The sequence below is a fragment of the Hippocampus zosterae genome, chromosome 1, assembly GCF_025434085.1.
Source record: "Hippocampus zosterae strain Florida chromosome 1, ASM2543408v3, whole genome shotgun sequence".
Lineage (NCBI taxonomy): Eukaryota > Metazoa > Chordata > Actinopteri > Syngnathiformes > Syngnathidae > Hippocampus > Hippocampus zosterae.
Window position 1 is genome coordinate 15,026,396 of NC_067451.1, and position 27,372 is coordinate 15,053,767.

Below are 27,372 nucleotides of genomic sequence, written 5' to 3' on the forward strand. Positions count from 1 at the left end.
ACTGGAACAGAATTCCACCTCAAGAGGAACCCCTCACAATTTTTGACAGACTTTCAAAGGGTAGTTTGAGGGGTAGGAAATGAAGTTCATAAGATCATCATACGGCTCTGTTAACATGCATGATGTCCCTGAACACTGACTCAGACTCCAGGTCTGTGTGTTGTGCACGCTCACCACATGTTGCCTCTTCATTTAAAAGGCCAGGCAGCTCTCGCATTAATATTGCATGTGCAGAGAGATGTGAATGTGTGTACTCCATACTAGCACACATGTGCATGTTTGAGTGCATGCAAGCTGTATTTGTTTGTTTGAGCCAATGCATTTATGGTACTTGCGGTATATACGCACACCAGCCAACCACTTGCAGATTTGAACGTGAGCGAATAACAGAATTGTACCGTTGCAAAATCTCTTTTGATTGACACAATGTTTCTAACAGAGCAATTTTAGTTGTACATTTTATTTAATATGAGCGTATAGTAGTTTGCAATAGTGTAGAATTCGGAGAGATGTTTCTAAAAGCCTAGTTAGCTACATGACATTTAGCTACTCAACTCCAAACTAATCTGGCACTAATTAACACATTGTCATATTCATACAGTGTCAATCAACTTTGAGATTTACCTTTGTAAATGCAGAATGTTTGCTACAATGCTGGTGTGGGCGCTCATTAGATTCTGCAAGCAATCATAACGTTATGTCAGTGTGAGTGAGCGATACATTTGCTTTTATTAGTCCACTTTTACCACTAATCAAATGGAGACGGTGTTAGAGAATGAACTCTACCACGGAGGTGACATTTGATCCGACATTTGACCATTCCTGCATGCATTAGCCAATTGCAGTATCTGACAATTTTCTGCCTTGCAAAAAAATAATCCCTTCATTTACCTCAACCCCTTTCTTCTCTGTTATCTTCATTTGGTGGCTTTTTTTCTTGATGCCACCATCTCGTATTCCAATGCACCTATTCTACTATATTTCTAGAGCACTTAACTACAAGGGTCAATTGTCTTCCGCCTCTTATCCACTTGTGTTTTCACTCATTTCTTTCCTCTTACAAACGTTTCTTCCATCTTTCCTTTCTCATTCTAACTCTACATTTCAATCCTTATCTGCTCCCCTGTCCACTCTGACCACCCCTATTCCCCACTTCCCTTACCTCGCTCTCCTCCATTCTTTATCGTTTGATCATCTTTGTATCATTTTGGGGCTGTAAGAGAGTGTCTGCCTGTGTGTGTGCGTGTATGTGTGTGTGTGATTGTGTGTGTGTGTGTGTGTAATTGCTGCTGTCCGATTGGATCTTGCTGTGCCATTGCTGAACCATGAGATGGTTTATTGATATTTTGCAAGTGTTTACTGGAGATGGGAATGTCTTGACTTTATCCCTGATCTAACTAGGCAACGTGGGGATTAACAGCTCCTTTCATCTCAAACATGCTTTAGGCCTCTTTGTTCCAAAAAAATTCCAAATGCTTTAACTACAAGTGGCATATCAGTTGGTTCAATATTTATGGGTCACATGCGAAATATCTTGGGACACATTCCGTTTAGAACATTAAAAAAAACATTGCTTGCTGTTTAAGTAAGTATACCAGCTTCACAAGTGTGTAGGAGCAACTGCTAATACTAGCTAATAATATCACCTACAGAAAACACGAGCAATCCTCTTGGAAAGTAATTTCTCCACTTACGATGAAGTAAATTAAGATGAGCTACTGTAACTTGTATTAGTCCCAAAATGGGGGAATTTGCATTACTCTACCAGATATAATATGGTGAAGGCTTTTGAGAACCTTACTAACGGGACTATCGTTCATGGCAAATTAGGCAAGGCAAGTAAGTCAGCTTTATGGATGTACTCCATTTCATGAACAAGCTAACTCAATGTGCTTGACAAATAAGCGTACAACATTTCAACATATTTATCAGGAAAAGTTAGACATTTAAAAGCAAAGTAACAAAATAAAAGTAGCCTACTAAAATTACTATACAGAACATACAATGCATTAACATGATTTTGGAAAATAAGGATTTTTAAAAATGCTTTCAAAGACCTTATATATAGATATGAGAGAAGAACATCATTTTTAACCTGGATTTAAAAGCACTGAGAGGATAGGATGGACTCACTTGCAAACATTTCATTAAAGGTTCATGTATTAAATGTCTATATTGAGGCAAATATCACGAATGAGTTCCAAATTTCCCTCTTAATTTAATTCATTAAAAAAAAAAAACCCAAAATAAAACACTCGTTTCATTCCCCGCCCTGCGACCTGAAATCATTGTGTTTGTTCCCAGATGTCCTCCCATCTGCCTGATAAATGAGCCGAGGCTAAAGTCAGACCCCAAAAACTAAACTTCTTGTATTTTGCCCCCAAAACTATTCAAATGTAAATGTCCACTACACCAATTGTGCACCATTTCAATCTGCTTCGGATGTATACACACACACGCACACATGGGATGAGATGTCACTGAAGATAGATGTTTAAGTTGGACCAACATCCCAGATGGCATTGTGTCATTTTTATGTGTGCACAGATGTACTGTGTGTGAGCATCAGAGGAATCTCATCCCCGGGGCTGTGCCATTGCATTTTCCATTGTTCACCTCTGCTGCATTCACTCGGCTTTTGAGTTGGATACACGGAATGTATGTGAAAACATTGCTCATACAAAAAACAACAACAATGAAAAACAATCTGTGGAGGATATTTTGAAATGTAGCTGCAGGCCTGCGCATCATCAGCTTCTGAGCTGGCAGACGTTTGGACTCCGCTGCTGTAAAATCTCTTGCTTTTCCGGAGGGAGTCTGAACTAGAAGAAGGGAAGTCAGAAAGAGTGCTCATCTGTTTACTGAGAGGATTATTATCAAAACTGCCCTCTGAAGCACATGTTCGGGGTCAATTCAGATTTTAGATTTTGTATCCAGAGTGCAGGTCTGTCTGCCTCCTAAACAATCATCTATACTCAAGAAATTACCTTTTGACTGAGTCCTGATATTTGGTTTGCTGGTTTGATGTGGCTTCAAGTCCGTCATGTCTCTCATTCTATTTTGTGTTCTCACTCTTATGATGACATTTGTAAATGGTTTAACGTGCCAGAAAATCCCCATCTGATGTTGTAACATTTGGTTTCCTTTGACTCTGATTTGAAAGACACTCCAGATCAAAGGCTGTAATGTCAAATCCAGTTCCAGCCAGATCATATTCATTTGATTTATTTCCATTCTATTTCATTAAACAAGTGCAATCCTATTAACTGATCTCTGATCTCTGTCAAATCTCATCCTATCAGTTTTTAATTAGCTGTGCCTATGTTCAATCTTATTACATATTTCTGCTGGGGCTCTCGTCAAGCTTGTCTTTCGTTTGCGATGAAAACTTCAGATAGCCGGCAATAACTTCTTAAATGTGAAGGCTATGAGGGGATTTTCATTTTGCTATGATTGCTTTGCATGTGGGCGGCCCGGTGGTCCAGTGGTTAGCGCGTCAACCTCACAGTGCAGAGGTACCCTATTCAATTCCAGCTCCGGCATCCCTGTGTGGAGTTTCCATGTTCTCCCTGTGCCTGCGTGGGTTTTCTCCGTGTACTCCGGTTTCCTCCCACATTCCAAAACCATCCATGGCAGGCTGACTGAACACACTAAATTGTCTCTAGGAGTGAGTGTGAGCACAGGTTGTTTGTCTCTGTGTGCCTTGCGATTGACTACCAACCGGTTCAGTATGTCCCCGCCTACTGCCCGAAGACGGCTGGGATAGGCTCCAGCACCCCCTCGCAACCCTTGTGAGGATAAGCGGATCGGAAAATGGATGGATGTATGTTTTGCATGTCATGTTACCGTAATTTTAAACGCATTATTCTTGCAGCATTCTCAAAAACAAAAACAAAAAAAAAAGCACGACTTTCACTGGAAGTTATAGCAGAAATATTAAGAGAAAGAAACTCATCCATCCATCCTTCAGCGGAGTCATTGAATATATAGGATGCAGATCACTAGTTGGCTTTACCACACACACACACACACACACACACACACACACACACACACACACACACACACACACACACACACACACACACACACAACTTCCACAAACTGCAGCAGTTTGCACTTTAGTTATATCGGTGCATACTTTAGTTCACTTCTGGTCCTATTATTCGATCCATTTTAAGCATTTGAGAGGTTTTGAAATGTTCAACATTTCTGAGACTCCGGGTTTTCACTCTTCATTTTGGTCCAGAACACATCAGTGTGCAGTTCTGATATTCATAAATTATTTAAAATACACTTGCTGGGCGTCAGCAGTGATTTAGCACAAACTCACAAACTGCTGATGAGTTTATGTTGCTGATGAGTTTCACATAAACTCATCAGCAGAGTGACACAAGCCACACACACTGCAGCCCACCCACACATACAGATAAAGTACCGTGCCGCTTCGACGTGCCCCATACTTTTATATGCTTGCACGCGAACACTCTGGCACACTTAGTAGTGTGCACTCACTGTGCCTGAATGCCCACACACATACATTGAGCTTAAACCTTGATGACTGGGGCTTTTCCTATCTGATTAGAAGTGCAGTGTCTGCAACTCTCTCGTCGTCCTTCTGAGAATCACTCGCTGCTTCTCTTCTCCGGTGCTTCTGTGCATCTGTTCAATTCTTCCACAGGAAAAAAAAACCTTCCTGGCAAAAAAAACTTTAAAATACTCTTCTCTCTATTCAAAAAGTTTCCCTTTAATTGGCAAAGCAGCTGTCGGTTGAAAAAAAGTGCTGTCATGAACAATGGTGATGTCTCCTGGTGTCACATGAGCGGAAATCAGAAACAGGCCTTTTTGGACGACAATAAATCAAGGAGTGCACAGTTTACAAGAAGATTCAAAATGACCAAACAAGGAAAGAGCATTTGATTATAAAAGTAATAATCTGCAAACAAAAGCCGAGTGACTGATTAATCGCTTTGTTTAGACCAGCGGTCTGTTTTTCGCCTCACGGCCCGGATTAATTTCAGACAATATTTTCAGGCACCGGCCTTTCAGGCCGGATAAATACAACAGAATAATATGATAAGACAGCATGAAAACTGAGGTATTTTATAAACATCATAATAAACACGAATTATGACACAAAGAACGTATCTGGCCGCAACACTCTGGTCGCTATGGTGATGTTTAAACGTGCCTTCAAAATAAGATACACCGCAAATACGAAGTGTCTGAAAAATACGACTCACCATCACCGTTATGCAAAGTAGGCTTGGTGCAGGGGAATCTTGTGTTGAGATAAATCCATATTTAAAGTAGGACTCCTGATACTGTCTATTAGATGAAAACTTCTTTTTCTTGAAAGTGCCTCTCAGATTCCGATATGAATAAAACGGAAGTAATGTAAGTTATTTATTCTTTCTGTGCGGTCCAGTACCAAACAGTGTATGATATCACTAAACAAGGTTAATGCTCGATTTCATAGAAGAGCTAGTTCAGTTGTGTTTGTCTGCAAAAATTCTCTTGACTTCAAGTGAACTTAGCACAGGCCAAGGAATGACTCATTACATGTTATTACAGATCAAAATAAATCAAGACTTTGTATTTACTTTTCACCTTTAGGCAGTGAAAACAAAGCAGAGTGGATAAAAAGGAATTTACTGCCTTCAGTGTGTCACTCTCCATTTTAACTTGAATTTAAATTACTTCCTTCTTGGAACCCACATTTGCTTCCATAAATGAGTTGCATTAAACCAATGTCGACTCTAAACTTGCAGAGCAGTAGGCGCACGCTCATTAGCATGAAAAATTACATGGAACAGTGATGTTGGCCACGAGATGTATTTCTTGCTGAAATACACCCTCATCTTCTGAAAGCACAACCACTTTGTGTAAAAACAAACCACGTACAAACGACTCAGTACCCTTAAGAGCTCCACGACCTAAACTCTGCTGTACAGTAAAGCAAGGCTGTTTGATATGCACTTGACGTTAGCTATTGTACAATACGATAATTTAATATGTACGCTGAAATCATTTACCAGAGGTTAAAATGAGTTTATCAGTGACTAAAAACATGAAGTCCAAAATATAATGTGACATTCTAAGGGCTTCAATATTCAGCAAATGTTAGTCTAAAAAGTTAATCCGACACTCCACATACGTAAATGCAGTCTATACACGTTGACTATCCCAAATTTGCAGTTGCATATAAGCTTTTATCGTATATTTTATATTTTATTCCATACTGTTTACAGTTAATTTTAACATTTATTTTTTGTGCGTGCAAATACCTTTTGTTTTTCAAAATGTTGCTGCAGTAAATTGCGAATTTCTCCACTGTGAGACAAATAAAATGCAACTGATATAAAAATCGAATTTTTCAGCTCCGTGCTACAGGTACGTGATACAATCAATAACTTTATGAAACGAATTGATTTAAAAAAACAACTAGAGAAAACCTGAGATGGTAGGTTGAGCTCTGTTTTCTTTTTTTAAAATGGGCTTTTAGTTTGATCACTTTGGTCACATTAATTGCATCAGAGACGTGCATTTGTAGACAAACACGTGTCTTGTAATGAGAGTATACATTATGAAACATTTGTGGTGTCAATTACAAGCACATCATTAAATACCAATGATAATTTGTGCAGCACTTCACAAAACAAAGAGCTTGTGACAGTGGGAGTGCTCTTAATGGAGCGATGAGAAAGCAATGATTGAATCTGTGCAAACACAGATAAATCACCTGTGTGCCTTAGTTAACTTTCCCATCTGGTGACACTGCGTTGCAATCTAGATGGGGAGTTGCACATGAAGCAATATGACAGTTATGTCCTGCATTTTGTGTTACAGCGGACGGTGGAGGGTGAGGAGCAGATCGTAAAGGTGACCAGACAAGAGATTTGCAGATTGGGTGACTGAGTGTCCTCCCAAGTGCAACTCAGACTGGCAGAAACAAAAATAGCTCTCCCTCAGCTGCCATTTCACACTCCAATGCAATTACATTTTATTGATAGTGGAAAAGCACTGTCACAGATTTCAAAGTGCTGTTTTTTTTTTCCTGTGTAAGAAAAAAAATAACAATAATTTAGAAAACAATTATTGTACCTCTTGAATAAATGAACCTGAAATATTGAAACAAGCTTCAACAGTAATTTCTCATTGGAACAGGTCAATTAATTTCACCTCGGCTTTGAGTCTTTTCCTTGCAATGTTAATTTCTTTTATTTTTCTGTATGTACAGGTACCCTTATTAGGAGAACACATTTCTTCACTCTTATACGCACACACACAGATACGCACGCACAATATTAAAAAAAAAAAAAGTTAACGAATGAGAAACTGAAAAGGTCACGATGAGTACCGTACACTGATAAAAAAGATCCTTTGGATTCATTTAATTCCAACATGTACATCAGTTGCACCTGATTAAAATGCGGTTAATTGATGTAATTTTCCCATGTTGTTCTCAAATCATATGTATTAGTTTAATACATTTTAACCATATGGAATCAAAAATCAAGTACAGTACTTTTTTTTCCCTACTAGTTAGTACTTAGTTCTTGTCACCTCGAATAGTGTCAGTTACTATCCGTCGTTGGAAATGTGTACTTTACAGCAGTACTGTATGCGGTACATACGTATAATCATGGCTCTCGTGTGCTACAATTAGCACATAAAGGACAGTGCTTTTAAAAAATCGGTGCACATTCTTCTTCTGACCCGGTCACCGCGCATTAACGGCAATGAGCAAGGACACACAAGAGGTTGATTCACTGACATCGTAGGCTGTCTTCAAATCCTGGAAATGTGCGATTCTTGAGAATTGTGAATGGTATTACTGTAAATCTGTAAAGGTCATGAAGCACACTCTACTTTTTAAAATAGTGTATGTAGCAAATACTGTTAGCCAGTCGGGAAGTGCGGACTGCTACAGCTTCACCGATGCTACATTCAGACCAAATGTGAAATATTACGATGCGTTTCTCGCTTTGTTTGTGGTCGTGACTACATGTTGCTTCAAGCGGACAGGAGGATGGGCTCCTTCTCCTCTGACAAAAGAAGAAATAAAAAATTCACGTTGCTCGTCAAACTGGTGGCCTCTGCTTGTGTTAGCTGCTAAATGCTATCTCGGTTGACAGTTCAACAGCAGTCAACATTTCGATCCACTCACAAGATGCTCATTCCAGCAGACAAGTGCAATCCAAGAGTTTGATGCCATCGGGATGCTTTAGACTACCTGTCGGAAGTTAGAACATCTCAATTCCCAAAATCCAGGGAAGTTGCATGTATAGAGTCCATTTCTTAATGCCGATGGCTGACAACAAGTTGAGGCACTAACTTACTTTTCAATGCTTTGATAATTGCGTCACAGAATCATGCAGATTCCTTGTAATGACAACAAAACCAAGCTTACATGTTAGCACATAAGACTAGCTAGTGTGTTTTGTTCGTAATATATTTATGTCTCATTATCTGTCTCATATCTATTATTATAATTTGCCCTCTCACCTTGTGTTAGCTGCTAAAGCTGCACACACACCTTGACAATACAGTACCAGACTTCCATTTTCCTTCTCTGCTGGGTGCTGTCAGTAAGCAGGTGTGCAACAATTTCTTTATTAATGACAGGCATGAGGAAGGCCCGCGGGACCCTGATTTTGTGTGTGTGTGTGTGTGTGTGTTTGTAAATGACAAATGTGGGAAAATGCATGCCATACGCCCCAGTGACATTGTGAAAGAAAAGTTTCCATGTAAAAACAGACATATACAGCAGATTAGGATCATGGTTTCAGAATTCAATATTCATGGTTCTGCGGCGAGGAAGGTTTTAATTTTGTGCCATGGGTGGTAGATGCCAAATAATTCCAACAGCAGCTCCAACCAAATACTTGGGGAAGCAGATCCAAATAACATTTAGGATGTAAAATGTGATTTATAAATCCTGAGACAAATTGTGCTGGCTCATTTTGTATCTTTAAATATTGTTTCTCAAAAGGCGTAATGTAAAACGGCACAGCTGTGTGTAATAATGATCGGGGCGGGGGGTGGGGGGGTTGTTTGTTTGATGTTGAGAAGGAGGTGTAGGCAAAATGAGAGGTGGTGGGGAGAACAGATCTTTTACTGTGCTGAACATACATTTCACCCCATCTCCACCCCCCAAAAAATAAATTAAATAAAAATGATTTTGACATCGTCCGTTCAGCAAGACAATTTGTGAGCTTCTGCACGATCGAAGGATTGACCGGAGCCATTCACAAGAGGTGACCTTTTTGCTCTGCCATTCTGTGCATTCGGGTCATTTCAGTGAAAGGTGGCAATTGTTGCTGTCTTCCCCAAAATTAATGAAATATGTTTTATATATATAACACTGTTAATTTAGCAATTCGGTCTCATCATTCTCAAGTCAAGTCAACTCAACAGTATTTATAGTCAAGTCAAGTCAAGTCATACAAAGTGCTGTACATGGAGCAATCAATGCATACCTCTCTACAGTTTATTCCCAGAATGTCCAAAGTCCGGCCCGCGGGCCAAATCCGGCCCGCGGTCGAATTTCATCCGGCCCTCGGCCCCTGTCATAAAATCAGTGCCGTCTGGCCCGCAGGTTGGGCGCAATGGAACACGTGTTGCATTGACTGAGGTCTCGTAGACTGGTGAGTGATGTTTCATAGAGTACTGCTTCCCTCTAGTGGCTAAATGAGTAATAGCATTCACTAAATGAGTAATAGCTTTTAGACACTAGAGGGCATCACTCACGAGTTAACAAGACATCACTCCGTGTTTATATTGACTGATATGTCATATTTCAAATGATCCTTGCAGTTGTGGATATGAGTATTGCTTGTTCATTTCCCTGTTGTTCGAGTCAAATGTTTTGTGACTATTGAAAAGTCATGGTGATACATTTTATGTTTCAAATCAATCAATTTGCACTCAGGAGACTTCTGTTTAAGAAAAAGTCAAGTGAATAAGCAGTTGCATGTGATATTGATATACCTGTTTCAAATGAACCAAAAGAAATTCTTAAGATTGTTGAAATTAAAATAAAAATGGAAATGTGAAACAGACTGGCTTACTAAAATTTGTTGAACAATATTGTTGTTCAATGTAAAGAATGTCAGCCAAGGTCGGCCCCCCGACATTTTACCACATAAAATCTGGCCCCCTTGGCAAAAAGTTGGGACACCCCTGGTTTATTCCATTTGTTTTCCTCCAAAAGCTCTTTTCTTTCTTTTTTTTTAAAAGTATGTCTTTGTTTGCTGTCGATCTAATCACTATTCTCCGTCATGTTGCCTAAGTGTCTGATTTCCATTTCTCAATTTGAACTGTTGTCTCACCAGTTTCTTTTCAGATTTTTTTTAGTCATTTTGTCTCATCTCTCTATTTTACTTTTCCCCAAGCACATGATGGCATGATAGTTAGATATATGCTGCTTCATGAGAAGCCCAAACAATAGGGCATCACAGATTTTAAGTTTTACAGTTTTTTTTGTTTGTTTAGCTACACTTAGAAGTTCATTCATTCATTCTCCGATCCGCTTAATCCTCACTAAGGTCGTGGGGGGTACTGGAGCCTATCCCAGCCGTCTTCGGGCAACAGGCGGGGGACACCCTGAACCGGTTGCCAGCCAATCACAGGGCACACAGAGACCAACAACCATGCGCGCTCACACTCACACCGAGGGACAATTGAGTGTGATTAATCATCCTGCCATGCATGTTTTTGGAAGGTGGGAGGAAACCGGAGCACCCGGAGAAAACCCACGCATGCCCGGGGAGAACATGCAAACTTCACACAGGGAGGCCGGAATTGAACCCGGCTGTCTCACTCTGCACTTTTTGTGGTTGAAAAATATCAGTCATAGAATCACTGTGATTGTCAAACCTTCACTTGTCCGTACAAACATACTATTAATTTTGATTGACACTGTCAATATGTTTAGACCTTCTTTGATTGTAGAGCTGTGTCACATAATGGCAGAATTAATACAAGTATTGTGTGAGATGTTATTATTTTATGTGGTCGCAGACAAAGGTGTGCTTTGCCTCCCAGCGCAATGGGATTCTTTTCTCTTCATTTTTCTTTTCAGCTCTGTTCACGTATCCTCGTCAGTTTAGGATTTGTCTTTTATGCTCATAATTCTACACACTTCTGTGTCGGGACCTAATCTAACATGAATAACCACCCACACTTCTAGGACAGACATTGTGACTGCAATTCGGCCTGTCAGTGGGATGAGTCTGTCACTGCAGAGTGGAAATTAGCATTGCTGATCACTGTTGCAAATCGTCGTTACAGAATCAAGATTATTGTCATACAAGGCAACAGAATTTAAGGTTGTTTCTTCGTGGTGCCTATAAAAATGTTTACTTCTCATGAAATAAAATGAAAAAAAAAGCAATCATAAAAAGATATGTATAATGCAGAAATATATTGGCACATGAAAAATAATCAGCTAATGGGTGAGGCTATGTAGCAGTTATTTCACATTATATGAAGAGGTGATCATTCACTGAAGCGCAAAAAATATTACTCTTATGTTAGCATGAGTTCACAGCAGTGTAGCATACATTGCAGAAAAAAAGATTTGTGGTTATTGCTCATCTGGTTGATGATTAAGACGGTTCGCACAACAGCTCTTAAGGTTTTGATTTTGAATTCTTTATTGCAGTAATAGCTCTGGGAAAGAAGCTCATCTCTCGAAATATTTGTCTGAGCTTTGTGTGACCTGTAGCCACATAAACGCAGTTTGTGTGTGTGTGTTTGTATATATATTTGTAATTTGGGCTTCTGCGTGCCTCGCTATTCGACAGGCTGGTTTAATATCATGAAAACTTGAAGACGATCGAATTTTGGGTACAGTTCAAAAATTGACAGAATAACGGATGAAGGACTTATTCGCTGCAGTTTTTAATTAGGAAGCTCCTGTTTGTGTCAGCCACTGAGTAAGGGCACAGCTCAGCTCCTCTGAGTCAGTTAGAGAGGTGGTGATGGTGGTGGTGACGCAACTGATGTGACAGATTTTGCTTGAGTCAACAATGTGATGCACTCTGAGTTTTGGGGGTTCAAGTGACGTAAAGGACATATTTCCAACAAGTTTTGTTTGTGTACCAGTACTTGTTTTCAAAACACATGTGCATTTTTGACTGGCATCAATCATGTACGCTGCACCAAAAAAACTCAAAGGGCCCTATTTGTGTGCCAGGTGCCAGTCTGGCAGAAAGCGCAGTCTAACTGTATGCATTGGTGGAGTTATATTTGTTTTGGTATTTTGCTTAATTTTGCGTCAGTAGGATAATGTGTAGTTGGGCGTTTGCGGCTCTGTGCACAGTTGTGGGATGGAAGTAGACTTGCGGCATCTCTCATTTGCACGGCCTGTCAGCACACACACGAGGACACGGTGCCAGACGTTGCAGAAATAGAAACAATTGCTGCACACTTTGGATGATTTAAACCGAACAACAAAGTTCTTTTATATTTTCCACTGACACATAATTTTGCGCTTTTTTAAAAAAATAAAAAAGTAAAATCAACGCTACCTTGAAGCACAAAATCCTCTTTTAAATACATCAGTCTCATCCACTTTTGGAATAGGACAGTTTATCTGTTAGATTGAGTGAACATGCAGTTCAGCGCAAACTAAAGTATTGTAGTAAATGCTTGTAATCTTAGTAAATCACGTGCAACACAACCAGCAAAAATCATCGTGAATCACGTCATCGTGAACACGCAATTCAGCGCTATTTGGCATTTTAGTGAACCGGGCCCTGAATTTTGTGTTTGGCACTAGTGTCAGTTCTAATGTCAGTTTTCAAAGGTGTGTGCTGATAATTATCACACTGAATACTGATATGCCAGTATTTTGCGTATAATAATTTAGGGTTCTTTAAAAAAAAGTGATTTTATTGTGGCATAGCACGTAAATGGTAAATACAAATATTTTTTTCATATAGATTTATTTTACTTGTATAAAGTCAGAGCATCCATATACAGATTGAGTTGCAGGGAATTGCTTACCATGCCATACTAACAGCCAACCCACACATTCATACACAGTTGTAGTCTTCCATGCATTCTTACATGTAACTCATGCATAAGCACATTAAGGAGGACTGGTGAATGAATGTGATTCTACTTTTGTAATGGCCTACAGATATCGTATGGCCTACCCGTGACTCTGTCACAGGGTGCATATTTTTCAAAGCAATGTCAGAAGCATATTTTTATCTAGTGTCTGTGTTTCTGACCCATGTCAAATGAACAAACCAACAGTCCAAAAGACCCAAATGCCCATCCCAGGGAGTTAACCTTCAATTCTTGTCAGCTCATTAATTCGTAATGGTCAACTCTGGCTGGCCTCTATTAATTATCCGATTATAAAACACACACACACACACATATTATTTGCATGGAGAGCAAGATCATACAAACACATCTGACAATCCCTAAAGCGTGATTTATACCTTTGCCAGAGAGGTTTTCTTTTACCTGAGTATGTGTGTGCCCAGGCGTGTATGCGTTCCTTGTGTTCTTGAATGTCGAGTGTTACACCAAACCGGTCAGGTCGATACAGGTTAGACTGGGTGTAGGGGTGTCGTAAAGGCCAAGCAAGAATTTCTTGACTGTTGCTGCACATGCCGTAAAACTTTAACATTTCAGTTGCCAGAGGTCTGCATTCTAGTTACCTCTCTATCAGCGCCATTCGAAAACAGTAGCCCAACTGAAAGAAAACTCCCTTTGGCGTCCCAGTGTCCTCCAGTCTGACAAACCAGCACTTCCAGATGATGAGTATATAACAATCATAACTTGAAATAGTCACCTGTGCCATGCCAGCAAGGAACGTGCTCTCTGCACATACATTCTTTAGAAAGATTGGATGGCGGGGTGGGGTTGGGCATGAAATACATTTGTTAACCCAACTGACTTGTTGAGGTATCATTATAGGTGTAAAATAATGTAGAAGGCTTCTCTCCGATCATCTGATATGGACGACTATTAGCATATATTGAATTAATAGACATTTAAGGGTGTATTAAGTATACACAGCTCTATCAAATCCAGTCCATCTTTGGGTGATGGTGTGTCGGTGCAGAGAATGGCCAATAGATTAGTTCTAGTGAAAGCATTTCTCATCTAGTCTTGGCACCTTGATGTAAAGTGTAACAAGGAAGGCCAGAGTGCAAGAGAGATTCTGAAACGCCGAAGCCTAAGTCTCTGTTATTGTGGAAGGCTTAGCAGCTTTCTCAGTAGATTTGGTTTGATATAATGAAACAAGCAAGACAGGAACCAAAATAACATTCATTCCTTTCTCACCAAATGACCGAAAAGGCAAGAAAAGGATGAACACACATCAAACGACACACTGACATGCAACAGCGCACACAATACAATTCTTAGACAGAAGCTGTGACAGTGACAGAATTAAATGGAGCCAGACTAATCGCATGGAAGTGACATCGGGTGTTACACAAGGACAGGTAAGCAGTCCATGCAGAAGGGTTGGGGTGGAGATTGCTCGCCAATGTAACATAAGTGGTTTAAACATAAAGGCTGGCCACTAACTGATAATCAGACATAAAACGAGTTATAACAATATAGCAATTAATATATGACATAATTAGTATATACTTTATATATTGCACGTGGGAATAAGAGGTAATTCATTATTATATGTATTTAAAAAACAGTCACAGGAGCTCAGTGGAAATTCAGTTTTGCTTAAATACAAGTAACTTGGCAGTCACATTTGCAGCAGTGTTTGGTGAGAAGGTATTCAAAGATTGAATGACTGGTATTAAACTGTACGCCTGTGAGAATGTGCTGCACGACTATGCTAAATCTCCCCAGACTTAATGCTTATTGCTAAATCTATAAATGTTCCCAATTAAGTGCGGGGCTTTAAATTTCTTCCAAAGCCTCAAACAAATGAAGTCCTTAAATCATTGACAGTGATTTAACTGCACATACATTTAAGCCAAATGGGATACTAACAGAATTTTAATACAGATTTACATTGAGATTGAACAGCATCACGACTGCAATGCAAAGCATTTCAGGTAATGGTAAATCGTACCTTTTTACATGATTATAGGTAAAACACTAATCACTAAATGTAATTTGTTCAACCAGTCTTAATAATGGATTCTACTAGTAATGTTGTGCATCGTAAGCAATTTGCAGAGAGCCGCTCATTCGGCTTTTCAGAGAAAAGTGTCACATGGAAGCAAGCAAATGGCGTCAATCAAATGAATCGTTCTTTCTCTCTCTTTATCAGGAGGTTTATATCCATGGGGCATTAAATTCCATAAATTACATTTTAAAAATTCTCTTTTGCTTGTTAATGTCATCCATCTGATTGTGTCTGGATTTTTTTTCCCTTTCAATGGTCCATTTTTACCAAAACTAAATTATATGCTGAACTCAGCAACACGCGCATATAACATGATCCAATGGTCCGGCATTTGGTTACTCATCAATCATCAGACATTTGTCAGGAAATACAGACAGCTGTTTTGCATTTGTGCCCCTTGTGTACACATTTCTGCCTGGGCCAGAAAACAAAGGGGATGGAAACAATAAGGAAATGAAGCTGGTGAGGTATTTTCGGGGGGATGATGGCTTGGAGGCTTTATCTCTTCTCGACAGAACAGCTTTAATTCTAGGCCTTGCACCAAGTACCAACGGCCTGTGCTTTAAACTAAAAACATTCATCTTAGCCTAAGACTAAGAAAAACGTGTAAGTGTCATGATTCTGTTTTGTTTACGTATGTTTCAGTTTCTCTTGGAGTGGAGGGCGGTCCCTCCAGCAGTGCATGATGTTTGATCAAGTGCAAAGTAAACTTCGCTGACCATCATTTGAGTTTTATTTTTGGCTAACACAATTTCAAGCATACTTTCACATTTTTTGTTGTTGTTGGGTTTTTTTGTGTGTGTTTTTTTTTTAATGCAACTCACCCAGGTTTATATTTGGCTCCAGAGCAATGCACTTAACAACGAAAATGCTCTTGTTCGCCAATCTCCAGCAAGTGACATCATCCACAGAACGCCTAGTCATCAGACAGTCATTGTAATATATTGGTGATTGTCCCGTTAACTGCTCTTTGTCTTTTTTATCGAGTTATTCAGCGAAATATCTCGGCGTTGTGTGGCGAAGCTCTGTTCACATTCAGCCAACCAGTTGTTTGGGTGGCCAAAAGAAACGAATATGACCCATAAATGAACTAGAAAATTAGAATGATACCGTTTCGTTCTCACAAAGCAAATGAATTTCACGCTGGCGTCAATGAGCATTCTTTGTTAGAATCACTGAGATGACGTCTGTTTTCTCAACCAGATTTGAAAAAAAGGTGGGTGTGCTAATCAATGAATAACTCTGGCTGTTGTTTATGAAAACATACGATTCAAAGTATTGTACGTGTACCTGGATATAATCCTGTACTAAAACAGTCACACTATATATGAGTTAATGGATGGAATCCTCTGTAATAGTGTACAACTAACAAACGCTGCGAAGACTATGTGTGGAGTGGCCAACAACGCAACAGAACTAACTTGACTACAATGATAATGTAGGACACCAACCCACTATGGCGTGTGCTAGCGGGAATACATAGACCAAGCAGGTAATCGGATTGTGCACAATTTACAGCATAGCGCAGCATCAAATTGTAAACGATAATGCCGGCTTAATAACCACGGCCGAAATACCTTACCATCCTTCAAAATCACAATGGGACGCATTTCTTCTCCATATCTGGCCGTTCAGGCGCAGCATTTTTCGCATGCTGAGCATCTGGCTCTTACATGTATGGTCCAATATACATCTTGCCAACAACCTCCTCTTCCTCCAACTCTTCAAACACCTGGATACCCTCAGATAAATTAGAAACGTCGCTTTCTGAAACGATTTCTGACTGGCTTTGTACTTGTACTTAGTGAGCCCCGCGTGTGTGTGACGCCACAACTCTGGGTTTGACGCTCGTCAGGATCTCCATTCAGGAAAATGATTACTTTGTCCAATAAATGAAATAGAAATGTGTTTTTTTTTTCATTCGGACTACTGGATGTTGGATTATTCGGCCTTGGTCACGATTCTTGTTACAAGTGCCTGTATGTTCTTGTCCTTCATGACTTTGCTTTGTAGTTTTCTCTCTTTTTGTCTACTTTTCTCTACGGTCGTGGAATCCGGAGTACTCCAGAACTCCAAACAGTAGAAGATCACAGGAGCCTGTGAACGTGAAGAAAGAAAATACTATTTTATGCTGACATGTTACCTACTTATGGAACTTGTTTCTGGTTCATTGCAGCTGACCAAGTCTCACCCTAACATTGTTGCTTCATATTTTGCTTTTGTTGGGTTCTCAAAGTTTTGAGAACATTTTTTTTTTTGTTTCAGTTGCTCCGCTCACTTGACCAGCATGTCCGTCACTGGATCATCAACATGATATTCTCTTTCTCTCTTTCCTCAGTTGATGGGTGCATCGACTGGTCAGTCGATCTGAAGGAGTACCATGTTCTGGCCGGTGAGCCAGCAAGGGTGAAATGTGCCTTGTTCTACAGCTACATCCGGACCAACTACACCATGGCCACAAATGCCAAACTGCGCCTCATTTGGTACAAGAACAAAGGGGATGCTGAGGTATTTGAGAAATATAGTTTTGCTCACTCACTATCACATAATGGACCTGACTGTCATTTAAATAATTCTATTTTTGGTTTCAACGGACAACTATTGATTAATAGATGTGTTGACCCGCTAAACAAATTACATCAGCTTTTTCATTGTATTTTGCTGTAATTACTTTATGCTTTTAATTTAGAAAGTAACTAATAACCAAAGGTATACATTAAAAAATACATTGATAATTAAATGTACCTTGAAGGGATGTTGATAAATACAACTCTAGTGTAGCAAGTCCTTTTCACAACACTGAATTCTCTGTGCACTCTCCAGGAGCCCATCATCTTCTCAGGCCATAGGCTGAGTAAAGAAGACGACTCCATCTGGTTCAGGTCTGCCGAAATGGAAGATAATGGTTTCTACACCTGTGTACTAAGGTAGTGTGTGCATGTGGCCTTCGAAACACTTACAGGCCGTCTTGTGTGACACATCACAATTTAAAATTGGTACTGCTGGCATCACCTTTCTTCAGTTATATGATTGACTCAGACCACATGTGCGACAGCAAAGCTGCAACTGTCCGCAATTATTGAATGGCCAAAGAGTGTAAACAAAACCAAGTTGACTATTCACACATCTGCATTTGGACTTGTGATCGTACAACCGTTGAGTGAATTGAAACACAGCAGTATTCTTCCAATGCTAAATCAAAATCACCATTCTCTATCTCTCCTTGATCGAATTTGCCTTTCTCCTCTGCACCTTCTACTGCCTCTACCCCATCCCCCCCCAACTCAGTTTTTGCACCAAATTCCATTTCACACCACCATCATACCCCACCACACTATCCGCCCACTTCCCATTCTTGCCAGGGCCTGACACCTATCCTCCTTAATAACCCCCCCCCCCCCCCCCACACACACACACCCAGTTCCCTGCTCTCTCAGTATGACAACCTAATTAGGGCTTGGTGACTGTCATTGTCTGAGGGGCTGTTATTAACACCCTGTCTTACCCATTCTTTCTCTCTCTCTCTCTCTCTCTCTCTCTCTCTCTCTCTCTCTCACACACACACACACACACACACACGTTCACATGCAATAGCCTGCAATACCAGAAGGTTCATGCACTGCTCGAAGACTTACTATAATGTGCAACAATACAAAGGTCACTGGTTGTACGTTGTTCAATTGATCAATTACATTTGTACTTGTTGCTTATGTATGTCTTTTTTTCTGGCTACTGAGAGTACCACGCAGAATGCTCTATCGACTTAAGTCTGTCTTATATGCAAGTTCATGCCAGATAAAGTATGTGCTCTGTGTAGAGCGGCTCTAAAATGTGGGTATCCCCTCTCAAAACTGGTCTTGCGCACATTCCACCATCAACTAAAGCGTTTTTCCTCCTACACGTGCCAGAGTTTATACAAAGTCAAGGTGTAGCATCAGATTGCAATTCAAGTTTGGATGCAGTTGCAATATATGTCAAATGTACAAACAATATTGTAACTAAGAATTCCAGTGTTGCGCTTGGTCCTTGAGGTTGTCAGGTGCTATGGTCCTTCATTTTCTCACATTTATTTTGTCTCTGTATTTAAGCTGGAGTTGCTCAGTGCACACCGCAACGTCAAGCATTCTTCCATTTTTACTGCATCCAGCCCTTCTCTCTGTAGTCGTGTCCTGTCTGCATCTGGGTCCATATTCTGTGCCTATGTGCAAAAGGTACAATCTGGCTCTATATCTTGATGGCCAGTTGGTTTACATGGTGACAAATTATGGCTTCTTCAATTTCTTTCTCTTCTAGCAATTCAAAGTTTCAGCCTAAAAATGTTCATAGCATGCGTTACCCGCGGTCACTTGGCATGCGTTACCCATGTGTGCGTGTGTGTGAGGGCGGATTCTTACACAAAAAGGCACAATCTGAAGACACTATTGCAAAGCCAAAGGTGCAAAGTTGAACACGCAAGTTACTTGAAATCCCTATCAGGGGCCTGGAAAATAACATCTTCGGAGACTCATGCTGCAGCAAAAAAGGTTTATACAAGACAGAAGGTGAAATTGAATTCTTGGAAGTGGAAAAGAAGAGAGAAAAATGGGGGATAAAGAGAAAAAAAGCATAATGTGAGAGGGTAATTTTGAAAAAAAAAATCAAGACGCAAAGCTGTATAGAGGAGGTTGGATTTGTGTTGGAGTGTTAGTGGGGAAGGAAGAGAGAAAGAAACAATGAACCAATTTCCTTCAAATGTCTGAGCTCCTCAATCAGGGGACATTCTGTCGGTCTTAGAAAAGGTAACAAAGTGGAAATTGACCCTACCTCATTAACATAAAAGAATAATATCAAAGTAAACAGAGCATATATGAGAGAATAAATACTCTCTGAAAAAAAAGAAAGAATAGGCTAAAGTCAAATGTGTCCCTCAAAAAGGTTCCAGAGGCCATTTTTTGAGTGTCTATCTAAAAAATTAATACTTTTTACGATTGCTGTTTCAGTCTGGTCAAGAAAATAATCAGTCATGTATTGAGGTTTTGACAATGTAGAACACTTTACAAGCACAAGTTGAGAGACTCCATGCATTCGTTATCATTTTTTGTACTTAGTTTACCCTGATGACTTGCGCTGAATGGAAACAGCCAGAGGACGGAAAGTAGCTGTGATACCGAGCCGCGCACACACCTCCCATTGAGTATCAGTTTTGTCAGAACGGTACTGGGACTTAATATTTTTATCAATGGCCCAAAAATGGTGCTCCACATTCCCTCCTTCAGTCGGATAGAAAGCACCCTGGGCGGCCCGACCGGCATGATGCACTGGTCAGTTGGACATCCCAGTCGCCACCCCCACCACCAACACACCATTTGGTCGCCGTGACATGCGCCATCGAGTGGATGGCTCTTCCCAGCAGGTCATTCTCCAGCGCTGGGGAAACCACACATCGCCCGCTTCCTCCTGGCCTGCCCAATCTGCAGCAAGTCCAAGACCACCCTCCACAGAGCCGGCCGGAGAACAAACATTTTCCTCTCACTGTGTATGGAAATACTTGGCTTATTAGTTCCCCCAATCATTTTTATACTTAATTATTAAATTTAGAGTGGACAGAACCAAATGGAAACTGATTGTTTTCCCAGTTAGCGGGCTTGTAATGTGCATGCTCGTTGGGGCATGCAATAGGTTGAAAACCGACTGCCTTGCATGCCAATCAATTGACAAATTTCACAACAGATGACAGGAGGGAGTGTACTTTTTTCTTTTGTTTTGTTTAAAACATACACTGCCTTTGATAGGCAGTTATATCAATAGCATAAAAACGGGGAGTGTTAATGTCATGCAATTGATTGGCACCCTCTTCTCAGGCTCCTGGTCGATTGCGAACGACTCAATGGGCAGCCCTGCTCTAAATTATATATAGCTATGAATGTGTTTGGTTTTCTGCCAATTACCTAGCAAGCATTCCAGGGTGCACCACACCTCTTGGCCAGAGTCATCTGGGATTTGCTCCAGCTCACCCATGACCCTTATATGGAGAAGGTACAAGACATGGATTGGAGTGATGGATGGATGGATGGATCATACTAATGGCTACATCTTTTTACTTGTTGTTCTCAGTTTTATCTTTCACTAACAACAAATCGGAGCAGCATGTAACTCCCTCTTCAAATGATTTAATGTTGATGTGTTCCTTAGGTTATCCCGCTGCATTTTTATCCAATGTAATAAGATGCATGATGTGTCTTGAAAAGGCTTGCTCAGTGACGTACACACTGGAAGTACAAGAATTGAACTCCTATTGCTTCGAGTCAATGAAAATTAAAGAACTTAAATAGGTTTTTTAAAGTACCTTTCTGTTGGATCAAAACAATCTGGTATCTCACATATTGTAAACAATTGGCAGAAACAGTGAAATCTCATCATAATGCAGAACAACTATAGTCCATTCTCGAAACACAATTTTACTACAAACCCATATTTTCACAATTTATGTGAATTCTTGCCCATTTTTGGATGATTCTTATCCTCACATTTCTGAAGTACGTAATGCCATCTGTCCATCCAGTAACAAAATGCCACCCTGCAGTTTTAGTTGCCAATAATTAAAAAAAAAAATAACCCATATATTTTTTATGGACGAATTTAAAGTATGGTCGATGGATCAACGCTGACAGATCTAAACATGCAAGAGGTTTGAAGTTGCTCCCTCATCACAGCTTGTAGAAAAGCGTGCCCACATCCAGAGGATGATTTGGGAGTACAGATAGCAGTGATTTATGGGCCTGGTTCAGTATTATTGTAATCAGTATTATACTTGCCAAAGGTGTTTGATGGAATTAAAATCAGGGTTCCAGACTCAACCAACTATGTCTTCATGGAGCTTTATGCACTGGGAATTGAAAATGAAGTGCTTTCCCCAAAAATGTTTCCGTAATATTGGAAGAGTAGAATTGTTCAAATGTCTGAACTGAAATGACGTTTCTCTTCTGAAATATTGGTGCCATTATCACTTATAATTGCATGAAGCTGTTTCGCCATTTAGCTTTTGTCAATGATATTTGTTTGCCATCTGTTTCTTGGGTATGTGTGCGCGTCTGTAGCCTTCTTCTATCTCAGCTGCTCCCATGTGGTCTTTCTAGTAAGCACAACCAACCTGTCTTCCTATTTGGGATAATTACACTTCCATGAAAGCTCACACAAAAGAAACTTACACACGGTCACGGGAATATTTTGTAATGCCAGATAAATGTTTAACCTATTCTTCAAATTTCTAACAATAACGAGAGCAAGCAGGCACAGGCCCGCACAATGACGTTGGAAGAGGCAGTACAGGAGAGAAGGCGAGAGCGGTCATTTGAAGTGTCTTTGGCAGTCCTCTATGACTTGGCAGCCATTGAGTCAGAACCACTCTCATGCCAGTTTGGGCCACGTGCCAGTTCATGCCAGCTTCAGAGCTTCAGCCATGCTTTTGAGAAAAGAAAAAAAAGGTTTAATTGCATTGAAGTTCAATGTTTTGGGGTTTTTTTGTTATTGGTGTTCTAAAGTACTGCACAATCTGAGCTCGGGTGATATGTGGGAAGGCTTAAAGACAAAGGAGTGGAGTGGCAAAGACCACCTGCAGTGAGGTCTACTGTTACAGAGACTGCTATGTGTATATGATAAGGCTATTGATTTGATTTTGACAATATTCAAAGTAGGCCTTTCATGTGTGTAAAAAAGGGTCTCAATCACTAAAAGTAGTGTGGGAATGATTTCCTTCCAAAAACCATTTAATTATCTTGAAATTGGCCTCCTCAGCAGTGACCCAGTACTCATCAGGAGAGTCCAAGTAATGTAGCCCCATGTGAAAACACACTGTGGATGTTTGTGACTTGAGCATGACTATGCAAACGGAATGTCCAAAGCCAGTTGAAGGAAAAGCAAAACTACTTTGCGGGTTTTCACTTTTCGCAAGGGGATCCGGTACCAATTAACTGCGAAAAATGAGTGATTACTGTATTCTCCTTTGTGAGTTAAAATAATATATACAAATATTAAATTTATATATTTTCCCCTTAAATTAACCGGCTGCTATGATCTGTATAAAGAACCACCAATAATTTTGCCAACATGTTGTTTAGCACCAAGACAATTCTGTGCGTGCTCTCAATGGGCCTAATTCACCAAACATGCGCATGCACAAATTTGTGCACAAAACGTGCGTACGCAGTAAGAAGTCATTCTTTGAGCACGAAGGGATTAATAATCGAGTTTTTGAAGAAATAAGGCAGGAGCACCTTTTAGGTCTGTCCCAGTCCTGTGACCTTGCACTTGATTCATTCGGGATTGCTGATGTTTGTGATGCCAGTTGAGATGTGCCGACAAATTGTCATCTTGCCATATATTTCAAAGACAATACATGGCAACCGTTTTGTCAATACGATCTGCACGTAAACAAAGGCATTGAATGGTCTTAAAAATCTCCTCTTCCTCGCTGCCATGATCTATGTCGTGCGCTTGACAAAAATCCCGGCTTGATTCAAGATGACACGTATGAGCGAAAAATGAGTCATAGTCGATTTAAAAAGAAAAGTCAAACTTCAATAAAAATTCAAACGGTATTAGGAATTTTGAGTATACAATTATTTTGTTCATTATATTAATTACATTGATTAATAATATTAAAAAATATATTGTGTCCATGTGTGGCCAGCATCGACAACAAGTCCAGGGTAATCGATGTAGCTGGATCTAGGATCTCGATGTAGACTTTATCTACAGTCAATATTTTTAATGTTAATAGCTAAGTCTCCTCACCTCAATATGTGCATGAATAAGAAATCTTTCTGGCAGAAAGGCCTCTGAGCCCCTGCAAGAAAATTCGATTTGCCACATGCCAACTCACCAGCCCAACTTTCAAAGACTTCCTTTCCACCTCATTACATGGAGGACATGACACTTATTGCACTGCCAGTTATTGTTGGCCTTGGCTGGAAATGATGAGGTGCAGAATCGAATGATATGGACTTAATCTATTACAATGGTGCAGCACAAGTGTTGATTTATTAATTGTATTATTCTTTTGAATGTTTCAATAGTCCACGAAGCTGTCCTACTATCCTAGGTTTTTTGCAGTCCTAAGATAAATGTACACAGTGTGTATATACAGAAAGAGAGAGAGTGTGAAAAGAGAGAGAGAGAAGGGGGGCGGTATTTTAAGATTTTCAATCATTTTTTTAGCATTTCATTTATTTTACAGCACCGATATATGGATAACCTGACTGAAATGAGATCATGCTTGGTAATCTATTTCCTTCTGAGATACCTAATGCAGTGGTTTATCTGACGGTGTAATATTGTTATAATCTAAAACAGGTTAAGGCAAAAGCCCCATTTTTATGACTGCCATAAACTCCAGATCAATTCAGGCCGCTGCAAAGATCAAGGAGGGGGAAGCACCACCTTCCCAGCAAATTGTTAAAAGAAACGACCACATTGACACCCACTAAGAGAAAAGCAACAACTATCACTTTCATCGTCACTCAATAAATTGAATGTTTATTGATTGTCTTGGTAAAATAAAAACAGCAGTGGACGATCACTGACGCATGTAATGGAAAATGCAATTCATAAAATCTTGCCATAGTTTAAACGTATGAGCTTTTCTATGCAGATGCCTCAGTGTGCGCAGGTGTCATCCTCCCCCATGCTGCCTGTTAGTTAGATTGATACTCAAATTAATCTGCAGCTCCATCCAGGTATAAACACGCTGCCTGCTGGCCAGGATACACCCCCCTCTATTAGCACCATAACTCAATGTGCCCTGCAGCAGCCTAGCCTGAGCAGTGGAAGGTAATTGCAAGGAGGATACTTGATTTATTGACAAGGTTGATACGGTGGATTACAAGATGATTTCGTGAGGAATTCATATTACATTTCATGCAATTGGCTTTTTTTTCTCAAGATAATTCTGCCACAGCACAAAGTTGCTTGGCAATATTTTGAGTGCAGTGCATAAACCCTATGTGGAATATACCCGAGCTGAACTTTATGCTGAGTCACGTTACCTTTCATCCATTCCGTGTTGCGGTTCTATGACTATGTTGACAGTTTAATTTAAATTTGTTTTGGTTTGTGTTGTCATTTACATTAAAACTGTTTCTCCACTCAACTGTTGTATACTGCCAGAAGGACAATGCATCTCATTTGTCCAAAATTTGCCACATTATAGGAACACATACACGTGAAATTATGTTCGCCTATTGAACACATAATGAAATTATGTTCATTTAAATTTGCGTAGTCTATTTTTTTCCCCAAACACCCATTTATTTACTTGGTTCCACATTTGACTTTGAATTAACAAAAACAGTGACTGGTATCATGAATCACTATCAGGACTGGCGACTTAATCCTTGCCGTCATGATATCCCTTAAAACTGTATTTCACCTAACAGCAAATGCTCGTGAATGTCGTGAATTTGAGGTTTCGTTGGGATTTGAAAAGGTTGCAAAAATGTTGGCAAACTGTTTTGTTTCTCACAAACAGTTTTTCACTTTTTCTTGTCGCAAGGATGTTCGGTAACAAGGGCGTCTCCAAAACAGCCTTCAGCATTTGTAAACAGTTTGTGAAAGAGAAATGTGAAGGGCCAGACTGCACCAATTTGTAAAAAAGTTTTTTTTTTTCCAATGTTATGATTTACACAAATAATTATTTTTCATATTATTGGAATCCATCACCGGCGGTGAAAGTAAATGTTGCTGATTTTTGTCAACATTCATCAGAATTTTGACAAATGAACATTTGCGAACTTCACAACAACATTCGCCGATCAATGGGATTCCGCCTTTATATCCTTTCTTGGCCTCCGTCACGATGATGTCACAGTGTTACCTGGAGTCAAAAGAACCGAAGATTGGAGTAGACAAAACCATTTTTTTAATTTGAAAAATGTCATCGGTTTGTGTTTCTGGTTGCCAAGACCATAAAAGCAAACACAAAAACGTGAAATTCTACCGCACCCACGCCTCTGGCTGTCAGAGAAATCGCACACGGCTATGGTACGCTATTTCATTTTACATACATGTTACATAAAAATCATGAAATGTACTATCAAGTTCAGTATAGACAATGATATGGGCAATAGACTTAGTTGGGACTGAAATTACTTGAAGTTCGTCATTATTTGGGAGATGTTTTTGCCCCCACCGAAGCCGCACCGTGGAAGTGACGTCAAGTTATTTACAAAGTGTGATGGAGTCTTTAAGCAAAATCCAAAATTGGTCAGGGAGTTCACAAGGGCAACTTTGTTTTTCGCAGGTTGTGATTTTGTTGGTCTGGCAATAGATTTAACCAAAGAGCAAAACAACACAGTCATCAAAGGGGATGAAGGAGCAATTGGATTGAGAAAAGACCCTGTAGCATTTTTAGCCACAATGAAGGCACAATTTGTTCCTCGCTCATACCACTCACACATGCACCCAGAGAATTAAAGGCACCACTTTCAAAATAAATACACTGCTTATTGAAATCCTATTATGACAGTGATTGTGCATGGGCTTGATGTGCTCCCTGGACCATAAAACACAGGTATAATCTAGGTCTGCTTTATACTGACTCAGCTCTATTACTGCTGCGGAATACTTTGATGAATGCTTAAAATTTGACCACTTTTTAGAGAACAATAGCTTTACCAGAAATTCTGTGTAGCTTTTGAGCATTTTACTATAGCACTGTATGGCAATGGAAATTCACCAAGAAAGTGATGCTACTCAGCCAATAAAATTTGAGATGGACATTGTGAGATGGAATGACAAAGGAGAGGCGTGTGAAACAGACCAAAAGATGAGTGAGTCACTCTTCTTCCTGGGAGCACAACACAAGTGTGTCTGATGTTCCCCACTTAAGTCATAACTGAGGTCACGTATGGTAAGCAGTGTCGAGGTCCAATGTGTTGAACCCACCTTTACCCTGATCCACTCAGGGTGTGCTGACCCATCTAGATGCAGCCAACCTATACACGCCTAGATGGAAGTTAGTCCACTGAGGTGTCTGACTATGCTTGTCATATCAGTTGATAAAAAGGTCTTTAATAAAGTCAAGTCAAGTCAACAGTATTTATGGAGCACTTTCAAACAGCCATCGCTGCATACAAAGTGCTGTGCATGGAGCGATTTAACATACACAAACGCATTTAAATTTTCCGTCTCAGGATGTACAAAAACGCGTATGCGTGTGACACACTTATTAAAAGACATAACATTTGGTAAATGTGCAAAGGTGGCTAAAG

General features: G+C 39.9%; 1 protein-coding gene and 1 long non-coding RNA gene across 3 annotated transcripts in view; one reads left to right on the plus strand and one right to left on the minus strand.

The window, feature by feature from the left end:
- Positions 1 to 27,372, plus strand: part of il1rapl2 (interleukin 1 receptor accessory protein-like 2) — a 259,705-nt gene that overhangs the window by 147,301 nt on the left and 85,032 nt on the right. For both annotated transcript variants that reach the window (XM_052071453.1, XM_052071461.1), the window contains exons 3-4: positions 17,466 to 17,635; positions 17,951 to 18,054. In XM_052071453.1, coding sequence (XP_051927413.1) covers positions 17,466 to 17,635; positions 17,951 to 18,054 — 274 coding nt within the window. The remainder of the gene's footprint in view (positions 1 to 17,465; positions 17,636 to 17,950; positions 18,055 to 27,372) is intronic.
- The window catches only part of LOC127604617 (uncharacterized), a 147,938-nt gene that overhangs the window by 76,680 nt on the left and 43,886 nt on the right, over positions 1 to 27,372 (minus strand). The window lies entirely within an intron of this gene.